Source organism: Candoia aspera, chromosome 1, assembly GCF_035149785.1.
Source record: "Candoia aspera isolate rCanAsp1 chromosome 1, rCanAsp1.hap2, whole genome shotgun sequence".
NCBI classification, from domain to species: domain Eukaryota; kingdom Metazoa; phylum Chordata; class Lepidosauria; order Squamata; family Boidae; genus Candoia; species Candoia aspera.
In genome coordinates, this window is record NC_086153.1 from 278,969,567 (window position 1) to 278,997,101 (window position 27,535).

The following is a 27,535-nucleotide window of genomic DNA, read 5'->3' on the forward strand; positions in this document are numbered from 1 at the left end:
CCTTTTCCTGCACTGTTGCAAAGTGTGCCCATCTAATACTAAAGTCCTGAATCAAAGTAAAAAACCCTTAATACCAAATGTACACAAGACCTGGCAAAAACCTTCTTAATGAATAGCAAAAATTTAGTCACAGTTGTTTTTCAGAAGCTCAAAAGTAAGCAAATCAAGTATAGGTATACTAACAAAAAGTTAAAATAGTTGTCTGCATTCATTTTACTTCCTCTGAGAATCTTAGGACTAGTCTCTCTGCTTGGACATTATTCTTCAGGAGGTTTCAGGGAAGGTATTTGTATCTCTCCAGCACCTTTATTTATTAAATAGCCACAGCTCTATGCTGTTGTACTGAATTTGTCACCAAATTTTTTGCAGGTGTTTATCAGTGTTGTATCAAGACCATGAATGGTCACAGAAAGACCTCAAGGGTCCAATCAGCAATGCCCAGGATAAAATATCCAGCAGTAAAGTAGCAGCTTTCTCCTCAGAGCACATGAAGTACTACTTCCAGGAACTGAACACTATGGAAAATGCTGGACGGAAAGTATCTTTCACTGATCTGTGGGGCCTTATTGTTGAGTACTTCCTGCAACAGAAGGTGAGGCTTTCTAAATTTGGAATCTTTATTATTTACCTTTTTAGAAGACTTAGTGTTTTAAATTCCTTCAGATTTATTCCTGCCTGAGCCATACTAATAATCTTTTCTCCTTGAAATCCTAAAACAGAGATTCCATTAATTACTTATTTAAAAAATACTAACCTCAAACAGCAGCCCAATCCTGAGTTGAGCATTTAAACGACTGGAGGCAGGAGACAAGCATGAACAAGAGGAAAACAGCTTTTGCCTTGGATCGTGTTCCTTCTCCTTGAGGCAAGACTTGTCTCTGTCTCTACATGCCCAAAGAAGTCTTGGACTAAAAAAACTCCACGGTTTCTTCCAACCCTATGATTTTAACAATAACATAATCAACAACAAAAAAATTATTTAAGTCTAATTATTCACAGACCTGGAAAAACATAATGGCAGACATTTTAAGATGAAGAAAACTAAAAATGGGTGGGAAGGATATTTATTCTCATGAAGGTGAATGCACAAAAATATTTGACCAGTGGAGGAATAATAATTAATACAGACGGTAGAACTTATTAACAAGAGAAAGATAAAATGCTTCAAGATTCTTTTCTTTGGAATGGTCAGAGTCACATTGCTTGTTTCAATATCTTCAAATAAGCAGGACAGTCCAAAACAAATTACAAAAGCAATGTGGAATACTTCCACCTGAAAAACCTGTAACATAAAACTCAGAACATCATTTATTTGTTTATCGCATTTGTACAGCCGCCCATCTCACAGAAAAGTGACTCTGGGTGGCATACAATGCTTAATTAAAAAACTAATAAAAACATTTATTATTAAACAGTATAAAAAACACAAAAGCAGGAGAGGATGATGTTAGCCGCAGTAAGGGAGCCATTGCAAGACCTCCCTGATCCCCTGGGACCCCCAGGCCTGAAGGCATAGCCAGGTTTTGAGGGACCTGTGGAATGTTAAGAGGGATGGAGCTAACCTCATTTCCAGTTTGAGAAGATTCCATAAGGCGGGTGCCATGGCAGAGAAGGCCCACCTCCTGGGACTCGCCAAGTGTAGTTCCCTGACAGATGGGACCCACAGCATGCCTCCTGCCAGATCTGGTGGGACAGGAAGATATAATCGGGGAGAGGTGGTCCCTCAGATAACCCAGCCCCATGCCATGAAGGGCTTTAAAGATCAAAACTAGCACCTTGATTTGGACCTGGAAGCAAACTGGCAACCAGTGCAGCTTGTGGAGCAGAGGTGTAACAGGTGCCATTCTAGGGGAACACATAACTGCCTGTGCCGCTGCATTTTCACCAGCTGAAGCTTCCAGATACTTTTGAAAGGCAGCCCCATGTACAGGGCATTACAGAAGTCCAATTGGGAGGTGACTAGGGCATGAGTGACAGTGAGCAGAGCCCCCCGATCCAGGAACAGGTGCAACTGGCACACAACACAAAGCTGTGCAAAGGCCCTCTTAGCCACGACTGCCACCTGCTCTTTGAGCAGGAGTCGTGAGTCCAGGAGGACCCCCAGATTACACACTGGGTCTGTCTGGGCAGTGCCTCTCATCTAGCACCAAAGATGGCGTAGTCCTAGAACCAGGAGTCCCCCAAATCCAAAGCCACTCAGTCTTGCCAGGATTCAGCTGAAGCCTGTTGTTCCCCATCTAGACCCTCACAGCCTCCAGGCACCAGGATAAGGTGTTGATAGCATCACTTAATTTGCCAGGCAGAGATGTATAATTGGGACATATTTACAAGTTGTTAGTGAAACATGGCTCAAAACCCAAACATGTTGAAGATGTATGATTAAATGGGTACATATTGCAGTTAGAGAAAACTGGTACAAGATGTTTTATTATTGGGATACTCCAGTATTGATTTCCAAAATAAATAGCACATTTCCAAAAAATTGTTGGAAGTGCAATAATCAAGACAATTTTTTTCACATTTGGGTACTGTATTGTTAAGTCCAACAATTATGGAAGATGAGTTATTATAGAATGAAATAAATTTTAAAGATTGAAGGTTCTGTTTAATTTTTGTAAAGGTTCTGTAATTCTGTAATAACCAAACCTTATAGTCCCACATATACCAAGTTGGCTTTGTATATGCTAATAACTGCTAGGACACTGTATGCCTTTCATTGGAAAGCATGTATAATTCCACCTATAGATGAAGGGCAAACTAACTGTGGGAGCATCCATCAATGTCTAAAATAACTTTGTATTTGAAAACCAAGTGTTTTATAGAATTTAATTCAAGTTGGAAACTATTTATGTATTCTAGTTTTACAGATTTGTACACATCTGAAATTTGGGTATCTTCTAACATAGCACCTTAATAAATTAGTTTTTCTTTGATTCATTAAATAAGGATAGAATTTCTAGACTAGACAGGAATCTTAGTTAATTTTTAATTTTGATTTATGGTTCATATTATACTGGGTACTATTTTAAATTATTGAATGTATATTTAATAGTGTTCTGAAGTCTTAAATTGATACAAGATATTTTAATATGCAGCACTAATCTAATGTTGCTTCAAATTTTTATTTGATCTTCTATTGCTTGTAAATCCCTATTTTTTTTTTTTTTTGGTTTTTCTTTTTCCTGCTCCTCTTTTTAACTATCTGTTTGGTTCTTTTGGTACTTTTTAAATAACTACTAAAACTCAAAACAATTATTTTGCTTTTTGATCTTTTTATAGACAGAAAGATAACATAAGTTATGAAAACTCTCCCTCACACTCTGGGGTTAGGCAGAGGACACCTGATATCTTCCAGATATGTGGCAGCAGGGCTTCTGAGCAAGGGAGTAGGACCTTCGGGGTACCATTCTATATGCTTAGTCAGGTTCCTCTACAATAGCTCATAACATAGAATGAATAACATAAACAAACAAACAAACACACAAGATAAATGTTGTCAAATTATAGCCATCTAATCAGTAGGAACATACTGGTCATTCCTTGTTATCTTGTTGAGAATGTAGGTTTCTAATATACAGTATATATACATAAGGTATGAAGTCTGATTTCACTGCAATATATATCCTGTGAAATATCCTGTGATTCTATTCTTCTTTTTAGGAAGACCAGTCAAAATTGTCTGACCAGCAGGAAGCTGTGAAATATGGGCAGAATCCCTACCCAATCTATGCAGCTGTTAATGTGAGACCCAATGTTCGTGGTGATGACTTTGCAGGTATAATAAGGTATTTCATTCTTATAAAGCCTAGGGCTGCTTTATTCTTCTAGGATGTCTTTAGTATTAGCAGTTTCATAGCAGTTGCACAATATTGCATAATGGCCTTACTGTATAGTCTTTATTCTAATGAACATGTGAATGCTGAAGATGTATCGCAATTAGACTTTTTGCTTAAATGAGAACATAGTGGTTTTGCTTAAATGTTTTCATTTAAGCTGATGGTGTTTTTCTTTTTAGAGTGGTGTGAGTTCACACCATATGAGGTTGGATTCCGCAAATATGGTGCTTTTGTTCGAACAGAAGACTTTGATAGTGAGTTTTTCATGGGGCGACTGATTAAGAAGCATCCTGAGCCCCGGATCTGCTACTTGCAGGGTATGTATTTCAGAATTTACTGTAGATAATCCAAAGGCAAATACATTCATAAAGCCTATTTTGTGATTCTCTTCTAAAGCTTTACTTCTGGCACAGAGGAATTTTATTGAATGGATTTTTTTCAGGATTGGATATTTCAAATTGAGAAGAAATATCTTTGCAGATCATATTGGCGGTGATATGGATTTACTTGCTAGTATAATCTATTTTATTATGGGCATTGCAACAAAGAGTCCTCTGACAACATAGTCTTATCAGCACACATGATACTATGAATACTGTATGTTGATTTGTTATGGATGGGTGAATTCATAACTCTTTTTCAGAGTTGGTAGGGGTGTCACTTTTAGCTCTATAATTTAAAGATTAGCTTTCTCCAAGGCTTAGCCTTAGAAATACTTGCCAGTACATATAGCATATCCTTGGCTAATTGACATTCTGTGTCCCTTTTTCATTTACCCCCAAATGATATTTTTTAGTCCTGAGCTAGGTTCATACATTGCATTAAGCCACGATGCAATTTATTTGATTTCATCTTAAACCATAGTTAAAATAAGCCATGGGTTAGCAGAATGTGTGGAAACTAGCCAGATATTAAAACCTGAAGGCTGAACCTCATTCCACCTATCGTTTTCAGCACTTTTCACATTTCACATTGTTTTATAACAACACAACAACAGCAACATGATTCTAATGGCCTGAATGGTACATGGTAAATAGATACTGTGTTTGAGAATAAAAACGATTTATTTGATGTAGAAGTCCCACTTCAAGTTACCAGTGAAGCTCACGCAAATTATTTCTCAGTAATACTTGTTTTTAAAAATGTCCTTTATTAAACAAAACAAAATCCAATATGTGAAGATGATGAGAATTATAATTCTAACATTTGGATAGTGAAGTTGAGAAAGAGTATTAAAATTCTACAGCTGTCAGGGATAAAACTCAGATTGAATCTAATTCTGTATGTCACTTTTTAAAGCTTGAGTGTTTCACTTTTCATAATAATAGCTACTGGTAGACTTTTTGCTATCCCTTAACTGATAAATAATACTGCGTATTTTAGATATAAAGTATAACCTGCATTTATTTTCTGATGTGTAAACATGGTAGTTTACATAATCGTTTAAATTAATCAAGCAGCTAGTTATATCCAATGCCAGAAATTAGCAGTATCTTCAAAGCCATTTGCTGAAAACACAAATTTGTTATAATCTTTGTGTTAATTTATCTCTGCTCTTTTGAAATAATCTTGCATGCTAATTCTTGAGGCTACAGGAGGACATACATAGATTAAATTAAAGGTCTACTACTAAGTGCCACTTACAGCATGCCTAGGTTCAAACCCTGTTTTGGGTACTCTACAGGGATGTGGGGCAGTGCCTTTGCTGCCAGTCTGGATGATGTCTTTCTGAAGGTAGTTGGCTCAGGATTCAGCTTTCTAGAATCATTGGGTGATGTTGTCAAAATAATTGGTAAGTAAGAAGCTAATTTGCATGCCAATTAATACTGTTATGCTAGATTTTATTTTTAGATACATGAACTTTTTCATAACTATAACTCCCCCAACCCTGCAGCGTAAAAAGGCAAGGAATAAATAATAATTTTAAAAACCTAAAACAAATAATGTAAAAAGGTAAAAATGTCCTCAAGTCAAGTTTGACTCCTGGTGACTATATAGACACAGCCACGTAGTTTTCTTGGCAGTGATATGGAAGTGTCTTCCAGGATGGATTTTACATCCCAGGGAACCTTCAGCCCTGGGATTCTGTGTTGAAATCCCATCCAAAGCTGGGATGGGTCTGCTAAGCTTCCAAATCCAGATGAGATCAGAAAATGATTTGCTCACAAAAATCATTATAAGGGATCACAAAATTTAAATAGTTTTCATACTAATTGAAATACCTGATTACTCCAAAGCTATTAACATCTCACAGGGTAGACTCAATGAATAGACTTGTACAGTTTTACCATTTTTAGTATTGTCCGTGATTGCAGATGACTGTCGACGATTCCATTTCCGTGATCCAATGAGGTTGAAGACTCGTCTGGTTATACCAGGTGGACCCTTACTACAAATTTTTCAGGACTTCTTCAAGTCTCGTGTAACTGCTGGTGAAACGTTTAATTTCATGCAAGGTTTATACCTCCACAGAGATTATATCAGTCTCAAGAAGTTTGTCATCTCAAAAGGTAATTTTGGATTAGAAAGTCTCCATAGGTTTGTGGTGTAAAAATTATGTTTTGGGGGGCGGGGGTGTAGAGTGGGGGAAGAGAAAAATCTGAATAATCCAAGGTTTTCAAATTAAATATGAAATACATGCACAGTAGGCAAATCATCTTATTAATGAGATAGATCTAAAATTTAGCCCGTTACTCCCCCCCAAAAGAAATAACTTTTATTCAGTTCTAAAATATTTTAGATTACCTAGAAGGTTGTAGTTTTTGCTCCATTTTACTGGTAAGACTGAAGTATGAAAACGTTCCATTATGTTGCTTTTTTTCAGAAACTCATATAGATGCTTTTCCTAACATGTTGACTCCAATGGAAGAGAATCTTTATCTAGTAGATGGTGGCTTTTCTATCAATTCTCCTTTTCCATTGGTAATTCAGCCAGAAAGAGATGTTGATGTGATTTTATCATTTAATTATTCTTGGGAAGCACCATTTGAGGTAAGATACATAAGTACAAAGGGAATTGCTCTTTGCTCCAGTCCCTGTGTGAAGTTTCCAATGTCCATCCATCCCAAGATAGTTCATCTCAAGATTCATCATCCTTCAAGATGTTAATTTTATTTTATATGTATATTCAAATTGGGTTAAAGTCAGTAAGCACATCTATTAAACATTTTGAGTTGTGGTTTACTTTAAAAAAAATAAAATTGAACATTTAAAGAAAAATATATAAATAGAAAAACTTCTCTTTATAGGATAAAAGAGTAGAATCAGGTGAGTAAACAAGGGATGTATGGTATCATAAAAGTTATAATTTTTCAATATTTAATTAAGTAGTTACAGGTAACTGAATATATTATATTGGGGGGGGAGGAGTATATTATATTGTTTTAAAAACGTGAAAATCACTACTAAACTTTAAGCAGAATACAAATATCAGGAACAGTGGATGATAAATTATGTCCATGCTACTAGAAGTCTTTTCTAATTTAAGGAGTCCTATAAAACTGAAATATTAAGACTTTTCTAAAGAGGAACCCAAATTTTGGATGTGGTACAAATCCATATATTAAATGGTTGTCTAAAAATGGCTTTCAAATTAAATGAAATTCAGTGTTAGATTTTCTTTTAAGATACAGAGTTATTCTAGACATTGAAGTCTACTCCCACAATTTAGTTAGCCATTCTTCCTTTCCAATAAAAGGCATAAAGTATCTTTGCAACACCTCACTTATACAAAGCCAGTTCAGTATACTTTGTAGGAATATATGGTTTAATGAAACTTATTAAGAACATTGCAGTTTGAAAAGTAAATTCAACTTTTAAGATTTGTTTCATTCTAGTATGAATTATTCTCCAGAACTGTTGAGCTTTGTGTACAGCTCCTTTGTGCTTTACAGCTCCTTTTCTAGTTTAGGCTCATTGGAGGTATTCAGGGAATAATTTATCATCTAGTTCAGGAGAATAATATTGGTTGAGTCCTCTCTATAAACAGTCTTTACTGTGAAAATCACTTTGGAAGGTAGGTGACTGTTAAAAGACACATCGTATCAATAGGTGAATTAAAATCCTTTTTAAAAATTCAGTTCCAATACTTCCTTTTGTGGGGATTAGCTTAGTATTGTGGTCAGATATGGGGAAAGACCCTAATAGTTGCTTAAAAACTGTGTGACTACAGGTCTTGAAGTTAACTCAAAGATACTGCAGAGAACGTGACATTCCTTTCCCACCAATAACTTTTCATAAAGAAGATGAAGAAAGTCCTAAGGAATGTTACATGTTTATGGATGCTGAGAACCCAAAGGCTCCCATAGTCCTTCACTTCCCTCTGGTGAATGATACATTTCGTAAATACAAAGAGCCAGGTATGAAATCTTTAATTAATTCCCCATTTTTTATGGATCTTGCTATCAATTCTAGCAGAATGTTGGATTGCTTGAATATTTTACTTAGACTTTGATGTTGTCATGAATTCGTTGTAGGGCTTTCTGTTTGGATGAGGAGGTAAACTGGGTGTCATTGCAGCATTCTTTTACAAAGTTGGAAATTCACAAATCCAAATAGAAGATTCCTAAATCTCATGTGAATAAGGCTCTTAAAGCTCAGAAACAGTTCCACCACACATGCTTATTATGGATTTAATTTTTCAGCGGTTATAATTAACTAATGAGATGTTCCAAAGCAACATTTTCCCATCTTTGGTGTTCAAACTGACATTGGACCACAGCTCCCATGATCCCATGTTCCCTGTGCTGACTGGGAATAAAAATTGTAGTTCAATATTTGGGGAATTGAGGTGATGCAAGGCTGTTCTAAAAGCACTAGTATTTGCACATTATAAAGAATCTATACCATATACCTTTTAACATTATGAACAGGTTTGTTTTATAAAGCAGAACCAAATGTGGGACACAGGGAAATTGCTTCCATGCAAAGAATGAAATGATGAAATTTTTCAGAGTGTTGTTTTATGAATGACGGATACTTATAATGTGCTTTATTTAGGCACGTTGTTGTCTTGGGAAACTGGAGTAAGGATGACACTTGCTCCACTTGGAGTAAATATGGTTGTGCATTGAGTCATAGATCTAGACTAGTGTTTCTCAACCTTGGCCACTTGAAGATGTGTGGACTTCAACTCCCAGAATTCCCCAGCCAGCCGTGGGGAATTCTGGGAGTAGAAGTCCAGACATCTTCGAGTGGCCAAGGTTGAGAAACACTGGTCTAGACACTGATGAAATCTACCTCTCAGAACAAAACTAACATTTAATACTCACAGACTGTATGTTATTCCCTCCACTATTTACAGGAATAGAACGTGAATCGGAAGAGGAAAAGTCCTTTGCTGATTTTCAAATTGAAGGAAAAGATTCACCATACAGGACACTGAACTTTACCTACACATCTGATGAATTTGACAGACTAGTACAATTGAATTGCTATAATGTACTGAATAACATAGATGCTATTTTGAAAGCATTAAGTCTGGGTTTAAGCAAACGAAAGCTAAAAAGCAGGACCCAAGTGCTTCCTTGAAAACACGTTGAATTGCAGTTCTTTACAGAAGATTTAAGAAGGCCTAATAAACTTACAAAGTATCCTTTTATGTGAATGGATATGGCACATGTATTTATTCCACTGGAATAAAGGTTCCTTTTATATATTGAAGAAAATCCAGAGACATATTATTATGTCAGCTGCAGCTAATTATTGGATACATTAAAGTATTATTTATCCATAGTTTTTTTCCCCTAGCAGCTCAATTAAGATAATATTTCTCTTCTCATGTGATCTATAAAGCCTTGTTTTCTACTGGACTGATAGTTAAAATATAATGAAAACTGACACTTTCTTGTTTCCTGAGCTTCCCATGATCAAAATGCGAAGAAAATTTGATTAAGGCGGTTTTCATGAATAAGAAATTCAGTGTAACTATGAACAAACGTATTATGGTTATGATTTGTGGAGATGCTATTTATGTTGGATTATGGAATACAACTACTACTCTTAGAAGGTTGAAACCTTTGAAGAAACATTCATACTATCAAAAGTAACGTGTAGCAGATTGTTATTTTCAGCCATTTTTGATTCTTGAGCAATTGGGAGAGAAATCTTGACACTCTTCTTGAAAGTTCCAGGAAATGACACTTTGCTTTTCATAAGAAGCCATATTTCATGTTTTCCACAAAGTTTTGTTTATTTTATTAAAAATGCAAGAGTACTTTTTCTACATAATAAAATTATTTTTATAAGTGCCAACTGTAATTGTGAACATTTGGTAAACTTGTATTTTCATTCAGTGGATTTACATCAGAGATGCATAATTGAAAGCCTTAGTCCTGCAAATTGTTGACGGCAATGTGTTAAATAATCTGGAGGGCAATTATGCTAATTATATTTAATTTTAATTAAATGTAAATATAAATCAGATTTTGTTTTTGCCTGGGTTCCACCCACAACATTTTGGAGTATGGCTCCCAGTATAGCAATCAAAGGCCAAATCAACATTTTTTCCCCCAGAAAAAGCTGAACGTCCTTGATGTTTGTGGAAAACTATTCGAGCTGTAGCTTTTAATGGTTGTATTCACATTTTTCAAAAACAGACATTACTGTTCAGATTTAGCTGGTCTGAGACCCTGTGAGATGTTGGGCAGCTGAGGCCATGAGCAACTGCCTTTCTAGAGTAATTACTGAGATCAGTGGTTTGACTTGGTGAAAGTAAGAGAGAATATTCAAATCTCAAAGACCTGGAGTAATGTTTCTCAACCTCAGGAACTTTAAGATGGAGGGACTTCAACACCCAGAATTCCCCCAGCCAAAAAAGCCTGTAATTATTTGCATCAGCTGGTAAAGGCCCCTTGGTCACAGCTTCCACATGCTGTTGCTATAAGGGCTTCAGTGAGCGTGGGACCCCATCCAGAAACAATCTGGAACCAGGATCAAGCCAGATTGATTACTGACAAAGGATAGGTCTGTCTTGTTGAGATTTAATGTGAACTTGTTTCAACCCATCCAGGTTCTCCCAGTTCAGGGAACTGGGCCAGGACTTCCACAACATCCCCAGTCCAGCGCTGGTGTGAATATATACGCCTGGCTATCATAAACATATGAACCTCTGATTGAAGTCACTATATCAACTAGAAGTGCCACTTAAGAAGGAATGGAAGTGCTGCAATGCAGTGCCTCAAACTCCACCTCTTGCGGGTGGTCTAGAAGGATACCATTGTGGGTGGCATTGAAAGCCACCAAGAGGTCTAATAATGTCTTAAGGGGCCCCTTAAGGCATTTAATTAAGCCCCGTAAACCATTTAACAATAAACATTCATTCTAAAATTACAAAGGAAAATACAGTATTAAACACTAACCTCATAAAACATTCCCATCATAAGATAACTTTGACAGTTACAGGTAGACCTCACTTAACGACCACAACTAGGACCAGAATTTTGGTTGCTAAGCTAAGTGGTCATTAAGTGAATCAGACCTGATTTTATGACCTTTGTTGCTGTGGTTGTTAAGTGAATTACCACAGGTGGTAAGCGAACCACATGGTTGTTAACTGAATCGGCAAGTCCCCATTGATTTTGCTTGCTGGAGGCTGGCTGGGAAGGTTGAAAATGGTGATAACGTGACCACAGGATGCTGTGATGGTCATAAATGTGAACCAGTTGCCAAGTGCCCAAATTGTGATCATGTGACCATGGGGATGCTGTGACGGCCATAAGTGTGAGGACTGGTCATAAGTTGGTTTTTCAGCACCATCGTAAATCTGAACCATCACTAAACAAATGGTTATTAAGTGAGGACTACTTAATGGTAGTGGTAATGGATGACAGTGGGAGCCAAGCAATTTCCTGTGGAAGGTAGTTTTACAGAGAAGGCCAATAACGCTGCACTTGCCTTCCAGGAACAGAGCAGTGTCAGGCTCCTTCATTGCCATTACAGTGCAGAAGGAAAGATTTTAAACAGAGTCATCCATGCCGCAATTCCAGTCTAGATCTGTGATGTGGATTGTACTTAGCTGCAGTTAAATTGGGATGGATGCTTAAAGCTGGAACATGAAAGCTAATTTGGGACAGGAATAATGTCCACAGAAGCCTCATTATCCTTTGCTTGTTACCTGATCTCGGTTTATGTTTCTAGATTCTATCATGACTGTCCTTTGACTAAAAAGATTTGATTACTGGCTTTTTAGTCTTGTAGGATTTATGGATCCATTCTAATAATTAGGTTTCTCAGAGGCTGAAAATGCCATTGATCCACAATGAGATGTCAATAAATATGGTAATAACAAATACGGCCAGTGGGTGGCAACTGACAAATGGTATTTATTTTCTAATACAGAAAATGATTTTAAAAATCATTGTTACAATCCACTAGTTGATTTAGTGAAAAGATCCCTGCATCCATAAAAAAAAGTTCATAAAATCATTTTTAATCGATTTTGACATCTGGATTATCCTATAGCATCAATTTAGCAGAAAAAACGAGCAAAATGCAAGTATGCAGAAATAACATACCACAGTTTTCAAGTCTATGTAATAGTAACAGGAGATACAATAAATCAATTATATTTTGAATTCCAAATTAATTAAAGTTGTTGCATGTAACTATTATTCTGAATAGGCCAGAAAGGAAAATTTGTAATATATGAAGATACCCAAAATTTGGTACTAGTCAAAAGGTATGCATAATGGTATAATTCAAGATTCAGAAACTGAAATCCCCATCTTTAACTGACAAGTACATATTTTTCAAAGGTATCTTTAGAACTGAAGAATCCCATAGAAATTTATGAAAAAGTGTATTGAGTTTTTGAAAATATTCTCTTTCTCTCTTTTTCTCTGACTTCCACACAAAATATAAAGTATCCTGGGAATTACATTAATCTGCAAAGTCTTTTTGTTTTTTAATTAGGATCATGATTGGGGAAGAAAGATTTAAATTCTCCCTCCTACTGCATTGTAGAAATTGTTCTATATCTATGACCAAGCTTTAAAACTCCCTGATTGGTCTGCATTTGTCCAATTGGCATAATAACAACAACAAGCTATCATAGTAGTAAGGCCTTTTCAGTTGAGCATGTAGACTAAGGAATTTACTGGTACTGATCAAAAACTGGACAACATTTGCTCTATACACAGGCCAACCCAAGAAAAACTACCGAAGAGGCCATAGAGTTAACTGAGCATACAAACAGCTCAACCACTTTATAATGAATCACTTTGAAGACCACCTCAGAGTGACACATGTAGTGCTACCAGTGGAATGGCAAGTTGCTCTAGGAAGCAGCAAATTAAGAGAGTAACATGGACATCCACAGGGCAGGCAAGGTGGGGCAAATGACCACATGTACTTGATGATTTCATCACACAAATGCAATGGCCAACATGCTTGGATCAGACATCATGAAACAAATATACAATTGTATTTGCATGATGATGATATCCCTCATAAAGTCCTTTAGGTGGCACTGCAGTTTGTTACGGATGCTGTTACAGGCTAGAGATTGGGAGCTTGGCCAATGAGTTGGCTACTTCATTACATCTAGTGGTTTGGCTGACCCTGCGTATGTGGTCCTTTGAAGCCCACCCAGATGATTAATATCAGGATATATTTATTATTCAAGCTTTCCATGACCATAGCCAATTCCCCACCTCAGACATTTGAATGATGACAGTTAGAATTTCTAGCAAAGGTAGCATTCTGTTAGAACCACCTACTAAGAGTCACTTAGTTTCAGTTAAGGAGCTCTGAACCAGCCCAATCCCAGGCACTTCTCCCCTGAGGTCTGTTGTTTTGCTTTGTGGTCTAAGATAGGTTTTCCCCAATAAGATGAGTATTAACAATGACTAGATTGGAAACTATTTATGATAAATGCTTCAAATAGTGGTTTTTATTAAACTCATTTTTTTTGTGAGTGCAAAGTATTTTCTCTCCTCAGATAACCAGGACCCTTGATTTTTGCTGAGGCCCGTGTCCCACTTTTCTGTGAACCTCCATGGCAAATCCTGTATTGCCAAGTGCCAGGCAATTGGTTCTTTTAGGATCTAGAGACAATAAACACACCAGTATATAAGGAGATTTTAAGCTTTATTGTTAACTTTATCAGGCAGTTTAAACAGAAACACAAAAGCATAACATACCAAACAAGATGATAACAAATCTCCCTTCAGCTGTTGGGAGCCCCAGTAGAACAACAGCAGAGAGACCACAAGATGGCCAATTCACACAGCACTCAGTACCGAGTATGTGTCAAAGTTCCCCACTCAAGGAACAAAACCAGGGTTTTTATTCCTATTTTGCACCAGACAACGAACAGCTAGATGGTACTCCTGTTCGTCTTGCAAACTGACAGCACCTGGGATGTAGAGTCTGGTAACTGTACAGCTAGGTAAAGGTAAAGGTTCCCCTGCACAGTCATGTCCGACACTAGGGGGTGGTGCTCATCTCCGTCTCATGGCTGAAGAGCCCACGTTGTCCAAAGACACTTCCGCAGTCATGTGGCCAGCATGACAGGCATGGAACGCTGTTACCATCCCACCGAAGTGGTACCTATTTATCTACTCGCATTTGCATGCTTTTGAACTGCTAGGTTGGCAAGAGCTGGGGCGAGTGCGGGAGCTCACTCCATCATGTGGGGCTAGGGTCTCAAACTGCCAAACTTGCAACTTTCTAGTCAACAGACCTGCCGTCTTAACTGCTGAGCCATCATACCCCCACAACTGTACAGATGAGCAAGTGCCAACTTAAGTAACCTGGTGTCCTCCCTGATACACTATAGCTGTGCTAAGATTCCTCCCTTATCTTTATTTATTTATCAAATTTTTATCACCACCCATCTCCCCCACACGGGAGATCACACCTTATCTGTTACAAGGTGTGAAAAACAAGCAAGTTAAACATCATCATGGCCCAGAATGAATGCTAAGCTTGTAGAATCTTCTTAATATGAAGGAGAAGTTAAAAGATGTTGCTACACTCCTTGAAATACAATGATCTTCTGCAATGTCACTCCAAATCCCACTACAGTGCTGTAGTGGGAACAGCACTAAGAGAATTAGGAACCTCCCAGTGTAAAAGTAGAATTGTTTTCCATTACTGCAGAAGTACATTCAGATGTAAGACTCCTCATTTTAAACACTGCCTGTAGTGGGTTCCATTAGAAATATTTGTGAGTTGTCAAGCCACTGTAGGATTTAGTTCATCTTAAAGAAGAGGACTCTTTGAACAAAATACTTGAAACCAGCTGGTACAGCTCTCAAATATCTGAGAGTTCGACAGAATTTCAAACTAGTGGTTTTCAAATTTTAATTCAGTCTGTACTGAATCCTCTTTTTAATTTCAGAATTATAGTTAAAAGATTCCACACAAAACTAGTCCATCTGGATATCAAAGTCTGGTTCAACCTATCAGAAATAGATATTAATGTGGCCCTGTGGATTGGTCTTTTGCAGTATATAACTGTATGTTGAAACTTAGCTCGATTTTGATTATTTATTTGGTGAGGAATACATACTATAATTTTATCTTCTTATTTATCTCATTTATATATACAAAAAATACCTTTGTTACAAAATGCATAGCCAGTAAGAGTTTGATCTTAATATACCTGCAATTTATATATTTCTATTAGTGAGCTTATTTATGGTGAATATAAAGGTATGTAAACAGATTTGGTTAATTAGACATATTTCAGACTATTTGTTCAATAATCACACACAGACACATCTCTTATGAGCAGAATGCCACTGATTCCTTCTCTTTTTGCAGATGTTGGCACTCTCCAACTGCTGTCTGTGATCATTTCAGTTCCCCTCCACTATATGACCAAATGGGTTGAAAAAGGGGGCTGATGGATTACTGATTGAGTCATCTTGGTTCACATGATAGCAGCATTTGGAGGATGGCCATCTGGCTTGGGAAAGGAATGACTCAATCAGCAATGTCATGTGAACATGGCCATTATGTCTTACTCTCTGGTTTCCTCCTATTCCCCTTAAATTGGACTAGTAGATCAAACAACTTCAAATCTTTAAATTGCTTGCACATGTGTAGAATGACTGTGGTTTGTTTACATGTGAGAAACAGGACCTGCTCCCCAAGCTCTCTTGAAAATAAGTGTATTTTTCTAACCTATGAATCAGTTCCATTTTTAATTCTTGAAGGATGAATAGCAACATGACATGCACACATAGTTCAAATATCATAATTCATACCATGCTGGAAATTCATAGGCTTTCCTCCACTCTTGACACCCATAGTTATTAATTATAGCAAGAAATGATGGGTGGAATGTTTTGAGACAGGTGATGCTCAAAATCTGTAACAGAAATATAGATAATTCTAGGATTTCTCTGTAGCAGTATATTTAGAATGGAGAAGAACTTACCAGAAATAATATGCATGCATTGTGACATATTTTGCCATGTACTTTGTACTTTAAGTCTGCTGCTACTGTTTCAAATTGAATTTTTCCTTCCCTAGGAATTACAAAAATTATTTCCTGTTGGTATAGAGAATAACTTTTATACATTTAACTATACCTATTGGTATAGAAAATAAACTTAGTATAGAAAATAACTTCTCTATAAAAGTTATTTTCTAGTTGGTAAGTAAGTTGGTTAGTTGGTTAATAAGAACTAGTAAAAAAGCTAGTAAGAACCAGTTTAACAATAAGTTCTTACAAGTTAACTAGTTATTACTAGTTAGTAAGAAGTTAGTAAGAAGTTGGTATAAAAAATAACTTCTATGGAGTAAATTGTGCCCTAATTAAAAGATAGTCTCTGAGTAAAGAATGCTAGATACAGCTGGCATTTCCTGGTTGAGAACACATATTTCACTGAAGTCTTAGAGCAAACGCTACAGCTCTCTGTAGACCATTTTTGTTATTTTTTATTTTTAGAGAGGCAGAAGTAAGAGTAAGCTGCAGAAGGTAACTTAAATGATAGGATAGGACATAATGCTACTCAGTGACACCAAAAGCTTTTCCACTTTCACTGTGTTTAATACAGGCTCAGCATGTTCTTCAGCCTGGTTTCTGATACTGCATTCAGCGATGCTTGGCCGACTATCAACTCGAATGCTGCCACTTCTGGCTGTTAATGTTATCAAGAAAAAGGACATGGAAGTATGTGAATATCAATGTAGCTATATTCTTAGTAAATTCTCAGGCAAGTGTTGAGTTAGAGCAGCCTTTCTCAACTTTTTGACCCTGGAGGAACCCTTGAAATATTTTTCAGGCCTCCTGGGGAAGCCCTGCACATTCAGGCTCAAATATAGGCCACAAGTTACAAAATTATTATATTCGTTTCATGTGTAGGCCTGTATATATGCATTAACAGCGTTCTTAAACTAAGAATAAAGAATGACACCTCTTTAATGTGAAGTTGCCCGAATTTGAAATAAATTTTTAAAGAAATCATGATCTCCCAGGGAACCCCTAGTGACCTCTTGGAGAACCCTAGGGTTCCATGGAACCCTGGTTGAGAAACCCTGGGTTAGAGGAAATAACTTCTGTTCTTATTATAATAAGAACGTAACTAAATCCACCTACAGAATCCAGAGTTGAAAGGGGCCATATGGCTCCTCACATCCAACTCCTTGTTCTGTGCAAGAATCCCAATTAAGTCTCCCATGACGGCTATCCGCCTCTTCTTGAACACAGCCAATGAAGTGGAGCTCACTACTTCCCTGAGCTGTTGATTCCACTGCCAGGTTACTCTTAACTGCTTTTGTTTACCAGTTAACTGCACTATTTATAGCAGGGGGCAGCACTCAGCTGATCTTAGCTGATCTAAGAAACTTAGAATGGCTGGGTCTGGTTAGTGCTTGGATAGAAAATCCCAAGGATACAGTGAGAAAAAACAATGATAAACCATTTCTGAATTGTTGTCAACCCTAGAAAGCTCTGAAATTTCTCTGACCAAATCTACTGTACTATATTGAGATAGTCATACCTAATTAAATTGATGATCTTCATTGGTTTATTCCATTATTTTTAACATTATAAAAGAAGCTATTTTATTAATTTAAAGTACCCAGGGATAGCACTCAGGTGTGTTCCGTATTGTTTGAACTATCACTCCCACAGTTCTTTGCCATTGCTATGATGGTGGGAGCAGGTCAGAATTATCTGGAGGATATCAGGTTACCTATACCTTTTTTACGCAATAACCAGTAATTATTTAAATTGGCCATTAAATTAAAATATACATTTGCTAGTAATACTTATGTCTTCATGTTTACATGTTGTCTCTTACATTCTCCAACCTGGAGCCTTCTAGAAATTGTGGGAATGCAACTCCCAGAATTCACAATTAGCACAGTACATATTGACCTCAGAGGCTGAGAATTCTAGGAGTCTAGAAGGAGCCAGGCTTGTTCAAACATATTTCTTGTTTTGCTTAAATTAAAATGAATTATCTTCCTTATTGTTTCAGTTTGAGGTGCACCCTTACTATAATCTCACAGTAAAAATCCTCAGAGCCAGAAACATCCATGGCCTAGATCTATGTAAGTTATGTATTTATTTATTTATTTAAATTTATAGGCCACCCAACTCCAATGGATTCTGTTGTTGAAGATATAGAAATTAATGTGCTTGCTCCTCACAGCATGTCAATTAATTATGGATCATCAAGTTGGTATCAACCCTTACCAACCACATAGATAGATTTTCTGTAGGACAATCTGTCCCCAGCTGGTCTTTCAGGTCTTGCAATGGTGCATCCATCGCCACTGCAACTAAATTCATCCACCTTGCTACTGGCCATCTTAGTCTTCTCTTTCCTTCTACTTTCCCCAATATTATAGATTTCTCTAGAGAGCTAGGTCTTCACACCATCTGCCATAATCTGCCATAATCTAAAGTGTAGTATTTGAGCCTGGTCATTTGTGCCTCAAGTGAGAATTCTGAGTTGATTTGCGTGATGATCCATTTGTTTGCTTCAGCATCTCAACAATATGCAGTTATTATTTGATTAATGGAAATTAAAGCTTTGTCTGCAGATGATACCACTTTGATGGCTGAAAGCGAAGAGGAACTGAGCAGCCTTATGATGAAGGTGAAAGAAGAAAGTGCAAAAGCTGGCTTGCAACTAAACCTCAAAAAAACCAAGATTATGGCAACCAGCTTGATCGATAACTGGCAAATAGAGGGAGAAAATGTAGAAGCAGTGAAAGACTTTGTATTTCTAGGTGCGAAGATTACTGCAGATGCTGACTGCAGTCAGGAAATCAGAAGACGCTTAATCCTTGGGAGAAGAGCAATGACAAATCTCAATAAAATAGTTAAGAGCAGAGACATCACACTGACAACAAAGGCCCGCATAGTTAAAGCAATGGTGTTCCCCGTAGTAACATATGGCTGCGAGAGCTGGACCATAAGGAAGGCTGAGAGAAGGAAGATCGATGCTTTGGAACTGTGGCGTTGGAGGAAAATTCTGAGAGTGCCTTGGACTGCAAGAAGATCAAACCAGTCCATACTCCAGGAAATAAAGCCAGACTGCTCACTTGAGGGAATGATATTAAAGGCCAAACTGAAATACTTTGGCCACATCATGAGAAGACAGGACACCCTGGAGAAGATGCTGATGCTAGGGAGAGTGGAAGGCAAAAGGAAGAGGGGCCGACCAAGGGCAAGGTGGATGGATGATATTCTAGAGGTGACGGACTCGTCCCTGGGGGAGCTGGGGGTGTTGACGACCGACAGGAAGCTCTGGCGTGGGCTGGTCCATGAAGTCACGAAGAGTCGGAAGCGACTGAATGAATAAACAACAACAAAAGCTTTGTCTGCTTTTTTCACCTGATTATTTTAAAATTACTCTTAATCAAGTAGGAAGGAAAAAGGAAAAAAGGGATTTCCCTGACAAGCAATGGATTCATATTTAAATTAGGACCTAGAGAGAAAGATCTGTAGAGTTAGATGTTTGCTTTCCCCCTTCCAAAATGTAACTAGAATTCATATGCCATACTAGAAAAACTTTTCCCAACTTGTAGCTTCCTGATATTTTGACATACAACCCTCCTAATTCCATCTGCTAGTTGGGAATTCTGGAAATTATACACATGAATACATTTGGAGAGCCAATTTGATTAAGGCATACTGATTCTATTTTTTTTTAAGTCACTGTGGTCCATTAGAGAGTTGCATACTTAAGCCCACTGATTCCACTCCAGACAGAACTGAATAGTGTTCTAGTATGATTTAAAAACTCATATAAAACAAATAAGAGCAGCAGTGTCTGCAGCAAACTGCTACTATGCCAAAATAATATCATATGCAGAATAATATCATCACTCAAATACCACTCTTATATCTTTGCATCCAAATGCCTGTTGCAAGTAGGCAAGTTATGGCATTCATAAGATATTGTTATGTACGGGATGTCTTGTCCTTTGCTTCCCCTTGTTCCTCTTTAGGTTCACCAGAGGGCAGAGGCATCCACAAGATCTGATGCTTTCATCATTCTGATTCCATTCTGCCATCATGATCTGAGCTCCACCCTTTCATACATGTCTGTGATGTCATGACATACATACTAAAGTAAAGAAGCTTACATCACATCAGCTTGGCACTGCTTAAATAATCTATTCCCCTCTTCATCTGCCTCTGTACACACTTCTGCTGAGAAGGGTCTCAGCCTAGCAAACCCAGTTAGTGTTAGAAAACATGTATGTCCAATTTTTAGGAAATGCAATTTTTGCCAATGAAATACAGAAGTATAAAGGATAGTAGTTGAGTTCTTGGAGAAAAAAATGGTCCATTAGGCATCTGTACAAGCACATGGCATGCTTCTAAACAAAGGACTCTGGACATTAAAAAAAGCACTTAATCAATTACATGGAAAGGAGAAAGTCTGAAGGGAAGTGGTGAGAAAAAATAGAATAAATACATATGGAAATCCATCATTTAGACTGTCCAACACCTCCCCTGCATACAAAGTATTGTGCAAACCAAGTATGGCATGAAAATTTCAACCCTTATTTAAACAGCAGAATCACTTATTTTCAACAGGTGGTAGGAAGTTTCTCCATTGTGTTAACAGTATTTACTCAGAAATAAATACTACTGATTGTACTGTAGTTTCTGTTTGGGTTTAGGATTTCAGCTTTGGTCTCTCTTCATACCTACTTAGCTGGGAGAGACTGCAAAATGCTATTACTGAATATATGAGGAAAAATAGCTTTTCTAGGCTTTTCTTATCCTTGCATTGTTTTTTTCATGATTAGTGTCTAAATCAGATTGTTATGTGGCCTTGAAACTTCCAACGGCATCTCCATTGATAAAAAGAACTCCAGTTATCTATAACAGCAGTGATCCTGAATGGAATGAAACTTTCCAATATCGAATCCATAGTGCTGTAAAGGTGAGCTTGTTCTTTATCATTCCTATCACTGTTATTATCCCAGAGAAGCAAAGTTTTGTCACACAAGGTCTACTCATCTATGTCATGTACAGTATGTCACATTCTTGACAGGACTACAAAGCTATGGTGAACAATGTAACCTGCTGAGATTTTCACTTCTGCATAACATTCTGTATTAAAATACAGAAAATATAATAATGACAGATTAGACAATGTTTGGATTAGTAGTAATTCACAAACACCTTTGCTTTAATGACTGATTTGTTCACCAGTATTTAGGGAAATGACAACCTTTCACTGCTCAGGCCATCAAATTTGCCCATGTTCACTAACCCAGCTGGATGTATATTTTGAATAATTCCATATCAGGCTATCAGTTATGTGCACTAGTAGTTGATTGCTATGTTGTAACCATGCTCATGTTCCTTTCACCAGCAATAAGGACAAGTTTGGGTAACTTATTAATACAAGGGGAACTTAAAGTCATTGTTCCTTCTGTTGGGGAAGAATTTTGGTGCATTTAGGTGCATGTGTGAGTGAAAAAGATATAGCATCAGAAAGACTAATGAACTGATTGACCACCAGCTTTGTCTATCAGTGTCAAAAAAGGACTAACTGCTGGGCTGAAAAAGTTCAACGTATGATGAAACAGCTATGAATAATTGTTAGCAGGTGCCTAAACTCATGAAATATTTCATAGCATATGATTTGGCTTTGTCACTCTTTCACTTTTAAGCAAATTGACTCTTTTCTGGAGTGGCAAATAGATACTGTATTGTGAAAGAAAGGCTTTAAAAAGAGTGGAAAAGTGTGATGTGTAGAAAAAGATAGCTTGCGTGTGTTTGAAGTGTGGTAACAATAACACTAACAGAGCATTGAGCAAGGACAGGAAAGAAGTACAATGGAGAACAGTTTAAGCATAAGTAAATGGGAAAATATTTGTTACTTGTTAAAATTGGCTCTCATTTGCCCTTTGCAGAATATTCTGGAGTTATCATTCTACAACAGAGGCATTTTGCTGAGCAGTCTGAACAGTTACGATACTTCCGTTGCTTTTGACCTAAGTAATATTGCCGTGGGGCAGAATCTGACACATACATTTGTGCTTAATTCTGAGGTGAGACTCGCTTTGTAATGTAAATAAGGCATATGTTGGAGTTTGAACTGTGCAAGAATTATTCAATATTACTTAGATCCATATAATTCTAGTGTTCTACAATTATTGATCTAAGGGAAATTGCTCTAAAACTGAGTATATGACCAGTTTATTGCCACTATGGCAATATCTGAGTTATTTATCATGTAGAAACTTTTGTGTGCTGAGGTCAAAGGTTTTGAACTTTCCATTCTCATCTATGAGAAATGTTTGAGATGTGCCTTGACACATCTGTGCATGGAGAAGGTATTTCTTCTTAAATGTGACACCTGGAAATATTTGCAGGATTATATAATGGCTAGAAGTTAAACATAGTATGTACTTGCTACACATTGATTCTTGAGGCAGAGATAGTTTTTAGAAAAAGGACAATGTTCGTTTCAAACTCTCAGAAAGCTTTAGCTTTCTAATTGTACTATAGCCACAGAAGGCAATTTGGCCGTAATACTGATTTGACATCAGGAGAGAGGTTGCTTGATGGATGCTGGGCATCCAGTTAGTGTCAACTCATAGTGATCACATAGGCAGATTTTCTCTAGGATAATTTGTCCCCAACCTGGTCCTTCAGATATTCCAGTGGTGCATGCATTGTTGCTGTAACTAAGTACATCCACCTTTCTGCTGGTCCTCCTCATCTCTTTCTTTCCACATTTCCCAGCATTAGAGCCTTCTCCAGAGGCTTCTTGGTAGTTCCTTGATTAGGCTGTTGTTTGCTGCTTGGTTGATTGACTGGGTTAATAGTTCCTTGATTAGGATATTGTGTACTGTTTGATTGTTCATCTGGTGTTAATCCTGGTGTTAATTTCTGCATATCTGGGTGTTGATTGCTGGCAAGGAGGTGTTCTGGGGCTTTAGCTTTTCTGTTGTCTCTTTTGAATGGTATGTAAATGTTGTTTACCTCTATGTGCCTGTTGATGGCTGACTTGTCTGACTTGTCAACAGGCACATAGAGGTAAACAACATTTACATACCATTCAAAAGAGACAACAGAAAAGCTAAAACCCCAGAACATCTTCTCACCAGCAGTCAACACCCAGATATGCAAAGATTAACACCAGGCACATAGAGGTAAACAACAGTTATATACACTGTATATAAACAGAGAGCAAGGCCCACTCCCTTTTCGCACTGATGATGCTGCCTAGTCTGGCAATGAAGTGTCTGCAAGAAAACAACAAGGCTCAGAGAGCACCAAGGACTCCACAGTTCAGTCCTGAGCTACAAATATTCTCTTCGATTAAAACCATGCTCATCTCCCAATCCAGGTTCCCGCAAGATATATTCAGCATATAGTTTGAATAAATAAGGGAAAAGTATATTGCCTTGTCTCACTCTTTTGCTAACCTGGAGCCAATCTGTTTTGCTGTTCTACCTGGATTGTGGCTTCCTGACCCATGAATATATTTTGCATGTGGACCATGTGATGTTCTGGGATTCCCATTTTCATGAGGACATTCCACACTTGACATGGTGGACACAACGAAGGACTTTCTATAATCAATGAAGCACTAATTGATTTCCTTTGGGTATTCTTTGGCTTTTTCAGTTATCTGGTTTGCATCAGCATTAATATGTCTCATTCTTCAGGCTTTTTAAAAAGCAGCTTGAACATCTGGCATCTTCCTTTTCATTTAATCTGCATTGGACGATCCTAGGCATTATTTTGTTAGCATGTGAAATTAAGGATATTTTGAGATAGTTTGGGCACTCTATGAAGTCTTCTTTCTTTGATATAGGTATTTAGCCTTCCCACTTGGTAATGACTGGAGTCTTGTTCTAAAATGATATTAAAATATTAGAGATTCTGGTAACTAGGGGATATCTTCTAAAGAATCTTGGATATTGACATTTCTCCTGTATAGAATTTTCATATACTCCTTCCATATTTGCTTGATCTTCTTGGAATCAGTTAAGATTTGTCCATTGGCATCCTTTAGCATGTCAGTTAGAGGTTAGAACCTCCTTCTGAGTGAGAGTGAGAAGTTAAATAGATGAAGGTAGTGACACTACATTTTTCAGATTCCCAGGATTTACAATATATTTTTATAGATCACAACATGGTAACCTGTTTTACACCTGGATCAATATAATGAAACATCATTCTAAATAGTTGAACTCTTGTTTGTGAGTCAGACAAGTTTAATTTGTAATATAACCAGGTTCAACCTGGTGCTCTCCAGAAGTGTTGGATCACATTATTTACTTACTGGTACCTGGAAAAGTGCTCAATATTTTCAGTAGGAGATGATGTGATTTTTGTTTTTTTGTTTTAAAATGAACTGGGTGGTTTGAATCAGTCACAAGAAGTTAATTCAGTAATATGGTCTATGATAACACAAGGAACTAAGCTGTGAACAGCTACATTGGTACAATTTTATATGCTTTAGTTAATACTGATATAGACAGAGCTATATTAACAATTATTTATGAAAATAGAGGTATGTGTGAGCATCTGTGTGCAGCAATGAATTAAATTGGGGCTAGACCTTACACTGTTTTAACTTACCTTTTGTCTCACTCTTCAAGGAGAAAAGAGCAGAACTGGATGTTGAGTTTTCATTGGAAAAAAGGTAAAGTGTCCCTTTCCTCCATCATGATGTAATAATATGCAGACTTATTCTTTAATTGATGTTTCATTTAAACTTTAAGTATTATTGGGGCATTGCAACTATTTGTCATCTTTTCATGGCAGGTCATGTCAAGACACAGACATCACAGGAATTCCAGGAATGCTCCTTTATTTTTGTAGGGCATATTAGCCAAATTTTGAAAGCTGGTCCAAAACCTTTCTAATGTAATGCCCTCCTGAGGGTGACATGCCTGGTATACTTAGGTTTTCCAGCTATTTCCCATTTTTCTCTCTGTTTCTATAGTTTTGGATTCAAGTTTGATTCCTACACTGGAATTGCAAATTGTACAGCTTTTCTGGGTTATTTATGTATCAATTGAACATTATCATTTTCATTGTTTTACTGTTATTTTGATTTGAAAATGTTTTTAGAAATCTTTTAATGTTGTAAATACCTTTGCAGTCCACTCAAAGAAACTGGCTTATTGGGTGTATTAGAAGCATAATATAAAACAACCAATAAGCATAAAAATAAGCAAATACTTTTATTTCCACAGCAAGCATCCTCCAGCTAAGGTCATTACTAATGGAGTTCTTGTGGTGAGTAAAGGGAACAATAATTGTTATTAAGACTGTTAATAAATAGATGATTTATATATAAATCTTAACAATATTTTTTAATCCTAGAAAAAAAAGAATAACAAATTTGCATATCCATTTCCACCCCCCATTGGAATGTTGCTGTTTTTTTTCCCTTGTAGGCACAACCTTGTCTGTGTATTAAAGGAACTATCAATAAAAGTAAGATGGCTCCATGGATAATAAAGGGTAGGTCCTTTGTAACCACAATCCTTTTACTTTTATTTTATTTATCTGGAGCTTTTATTTATCTGGAGAGAATTAACCATTAAGCTCTGTCTTTGCCTCAGGCCCCATAGCCAATGGGAATCAAACCTGCATAGCTTAGATTGGGTTAGGGTTCTTGTTTTAGGGCTCCCAGATCTGGATGGCAAAAATCTGCCTCTTTGCTGTTATGTCATTGGGATTTTTGCTGGATGCCTTACTTCGTTGTTTTTGCTACAGTGATGTTTCCCAATCTGGCATCCTTAGATGTGCTGGCCTAAAATTCCCAGAATTCTAACTTAAATTCTCAAAGAATGTCTTTAGCTTGGAACTTTGTTTCTTATAAAGAGATTTTACCAGTTGTGCTTGATGGCTGCTGTTCTTTTTTTCCAGTTCTCTGACTTCTGATGTTGTGACTTGTAACATATTATACCAGTCAGCTGAAGTCTTTGCTGCCTTACCTTTTTGAAAGGGAAAGTACTTGCTTACTGTATCAGGGTACAATTTGCTTAGAGTTGTTTCTGGTAATACAGTAGAATTTTTCAGGAGAGAGAGATTCAAAATAAAGAAAGAAAAAGATGTTCAGATATACCCATGTTTGGGCATAGTCTGAGTTTTCTGAATTCCCTTCTTTTGCTTAGTATCATTCGATTTTTGTGTTTGGGTTACTTCAATAAGGAATTATTTCTTCACCATAAAATTTATTTATTTATTTGCTAGGACTTAAATGCCTCTCCAATCCCTAAAAATTTCTGAGTACCATACAGACCCTCTTTATAATTAATCAAAGCAACATAACAACAACAACAACAACAATTTATTAAACTTGTATTAAGTTACAAGCACAATAACTCTGGCTTCTGAGGAATACTCAAAACAATAACATACAGACACCCCCCCCCCCCACTAGACAAGAGGGTTGACTTATAACCATCCTGTCCCCAGGGCTCTGTGGAAAAGCCATCTTTTTATGGCCTTCCTAAACACCAGTTGGTTTTAAAGTTTCTTTTCACTTTCAGACAATTGCCAAATTAACTTATCAGTACCAGGGTCCTTTGAAAATCAGTTAACAATGTTCTGTGGAATAAATTTAGAAGAGAACCATGAGAAGATCCCATTTATCTTTCATGTGAACAAAGAAGTGTCTTCTCACCTGAACCTGGAATTGTTACAAACCACAGCAATGCTAGAGGTAAGACAGTGCCTTTGCTTGCTAGGGCCTCAATTATTACTCAGAACAAATGTCACCATTTTAATAGATAGTTAGGTATATATAAGGGCTGTGCATATGTGTTCTATGTGTAAACATTAAACACAAATTTGATGCAGGTTCATAAGATGAACCTAAGTAAATTCTGAGTAGTATCTCTTCTGCTATGTATGAAGCAGCGACTTTTTAAAATATATCCATCAACTCTGTTTTAAGCATGCAATTTCATTTCACTGAGTTCTGAACAATATTTTTAAATGAACCCAGAATAATGTGGTTAAGCAGTGTAGCCCCATTGCTGAGTGCTAGTTACTACTGCTTCTCTGTGGACCCCAGAGAATAATTTATCCACCCAGAATAATTAAAAAAAACACAAAAAACAAAAAACACTGCACCTGTAAAATTTGGGATGGGCAGGAAAGGCAGTAGTAGCAGTTAGCCCCTGAGAAGACCCAATGCTTCTGTTCTCCTGGGCTTTACAGCCCTGAGTAGTGTAGGCATTTTGCTGCTGACATTGGCCTTTTACCAAAGTTTGTGGTCCCATTTTCCTCTTTCTCG

General features: G+C 37.1%; 2 protein-coding genes across 2 annotated transcripts in view; both read left to right on the forward strand.

Moving 5' to 3' along the window:
• PLA2G4F (phospholipase A2 group IVF) overlaps nt 1-10,040 on the forward strand; it is a 28,912-nt gene extending 18,872 nt beyond the window's left edge. Inside the window, exons 13-20 of the mRNA XM_063289901.1 lie at nt 370-592; nt 3,661-3,775; nt 4,016-4,153; nt 5,521-5,628; nt 6,152-6,346; nt 6,661-6,827; nt 8,008-8,194; nt 9,139-10,040. Coding sequence (XP_063145971.1) covers nt 370-592; nt 3,661-3,775; nt 4,016-4,153; nt 5,521-5,628; nt 6,152-6,346; nt 6,661-6,827; nt 8,008-8,194; nt 9,139-9,365 — 1,360 coding nt within the window. The 3' untranslated portion in view covers nt 9,366-10,040. The remainder of the gene's footprint in view (nt 1-369; nt 593-3,660; nt 3,776-4,015; nt 4,154-5,520; nt 5,629-6,151; nt 6,347-6,660; nt 6,828-8,007; nt 8,195-9,138) is intronic.
• A 6,751-nt stretch (nt 10,041-16,791) lies between these two features.
• The window catches only part of LOC134507557 (cytosolic phospholipase A2 zeta-like), a 30,672-nt gene continuing 19,928 nt past the window's right edge, over nt 16,792-27,535 (forward strand). The window contains exons 1-8 of the mRNA XM_063318311.1: nt 16,792-16,959; nt 18,272-18,344; nt 21,063-21,199; nt 22,179-22,316; nt 24,882-24,925; nt 25,482-25,524; nt 25,686-25,752; nt 26,787-26,959. Of these exons, the coding sequence (XP_063174381.1) occupies nt 16,792-16,959; nt 18,272-18,344; nt 21,063-21,199; nt 22,179-22,316; nt 24,882-24,925; nt 25,482-25,524; nt 25,686-25,752; nt 26,787-26,959 (843 nt within the window). The remainder of the gene's footprint in view (nt 16,960-18,271; nt 18,345-21,062; nt 21,200-22,178; nt 22,317-24,881; nt 24,926-25,481; nt 25,525-25,685; nt 25,753-26,786; nt 26,960-27,535) is intronic.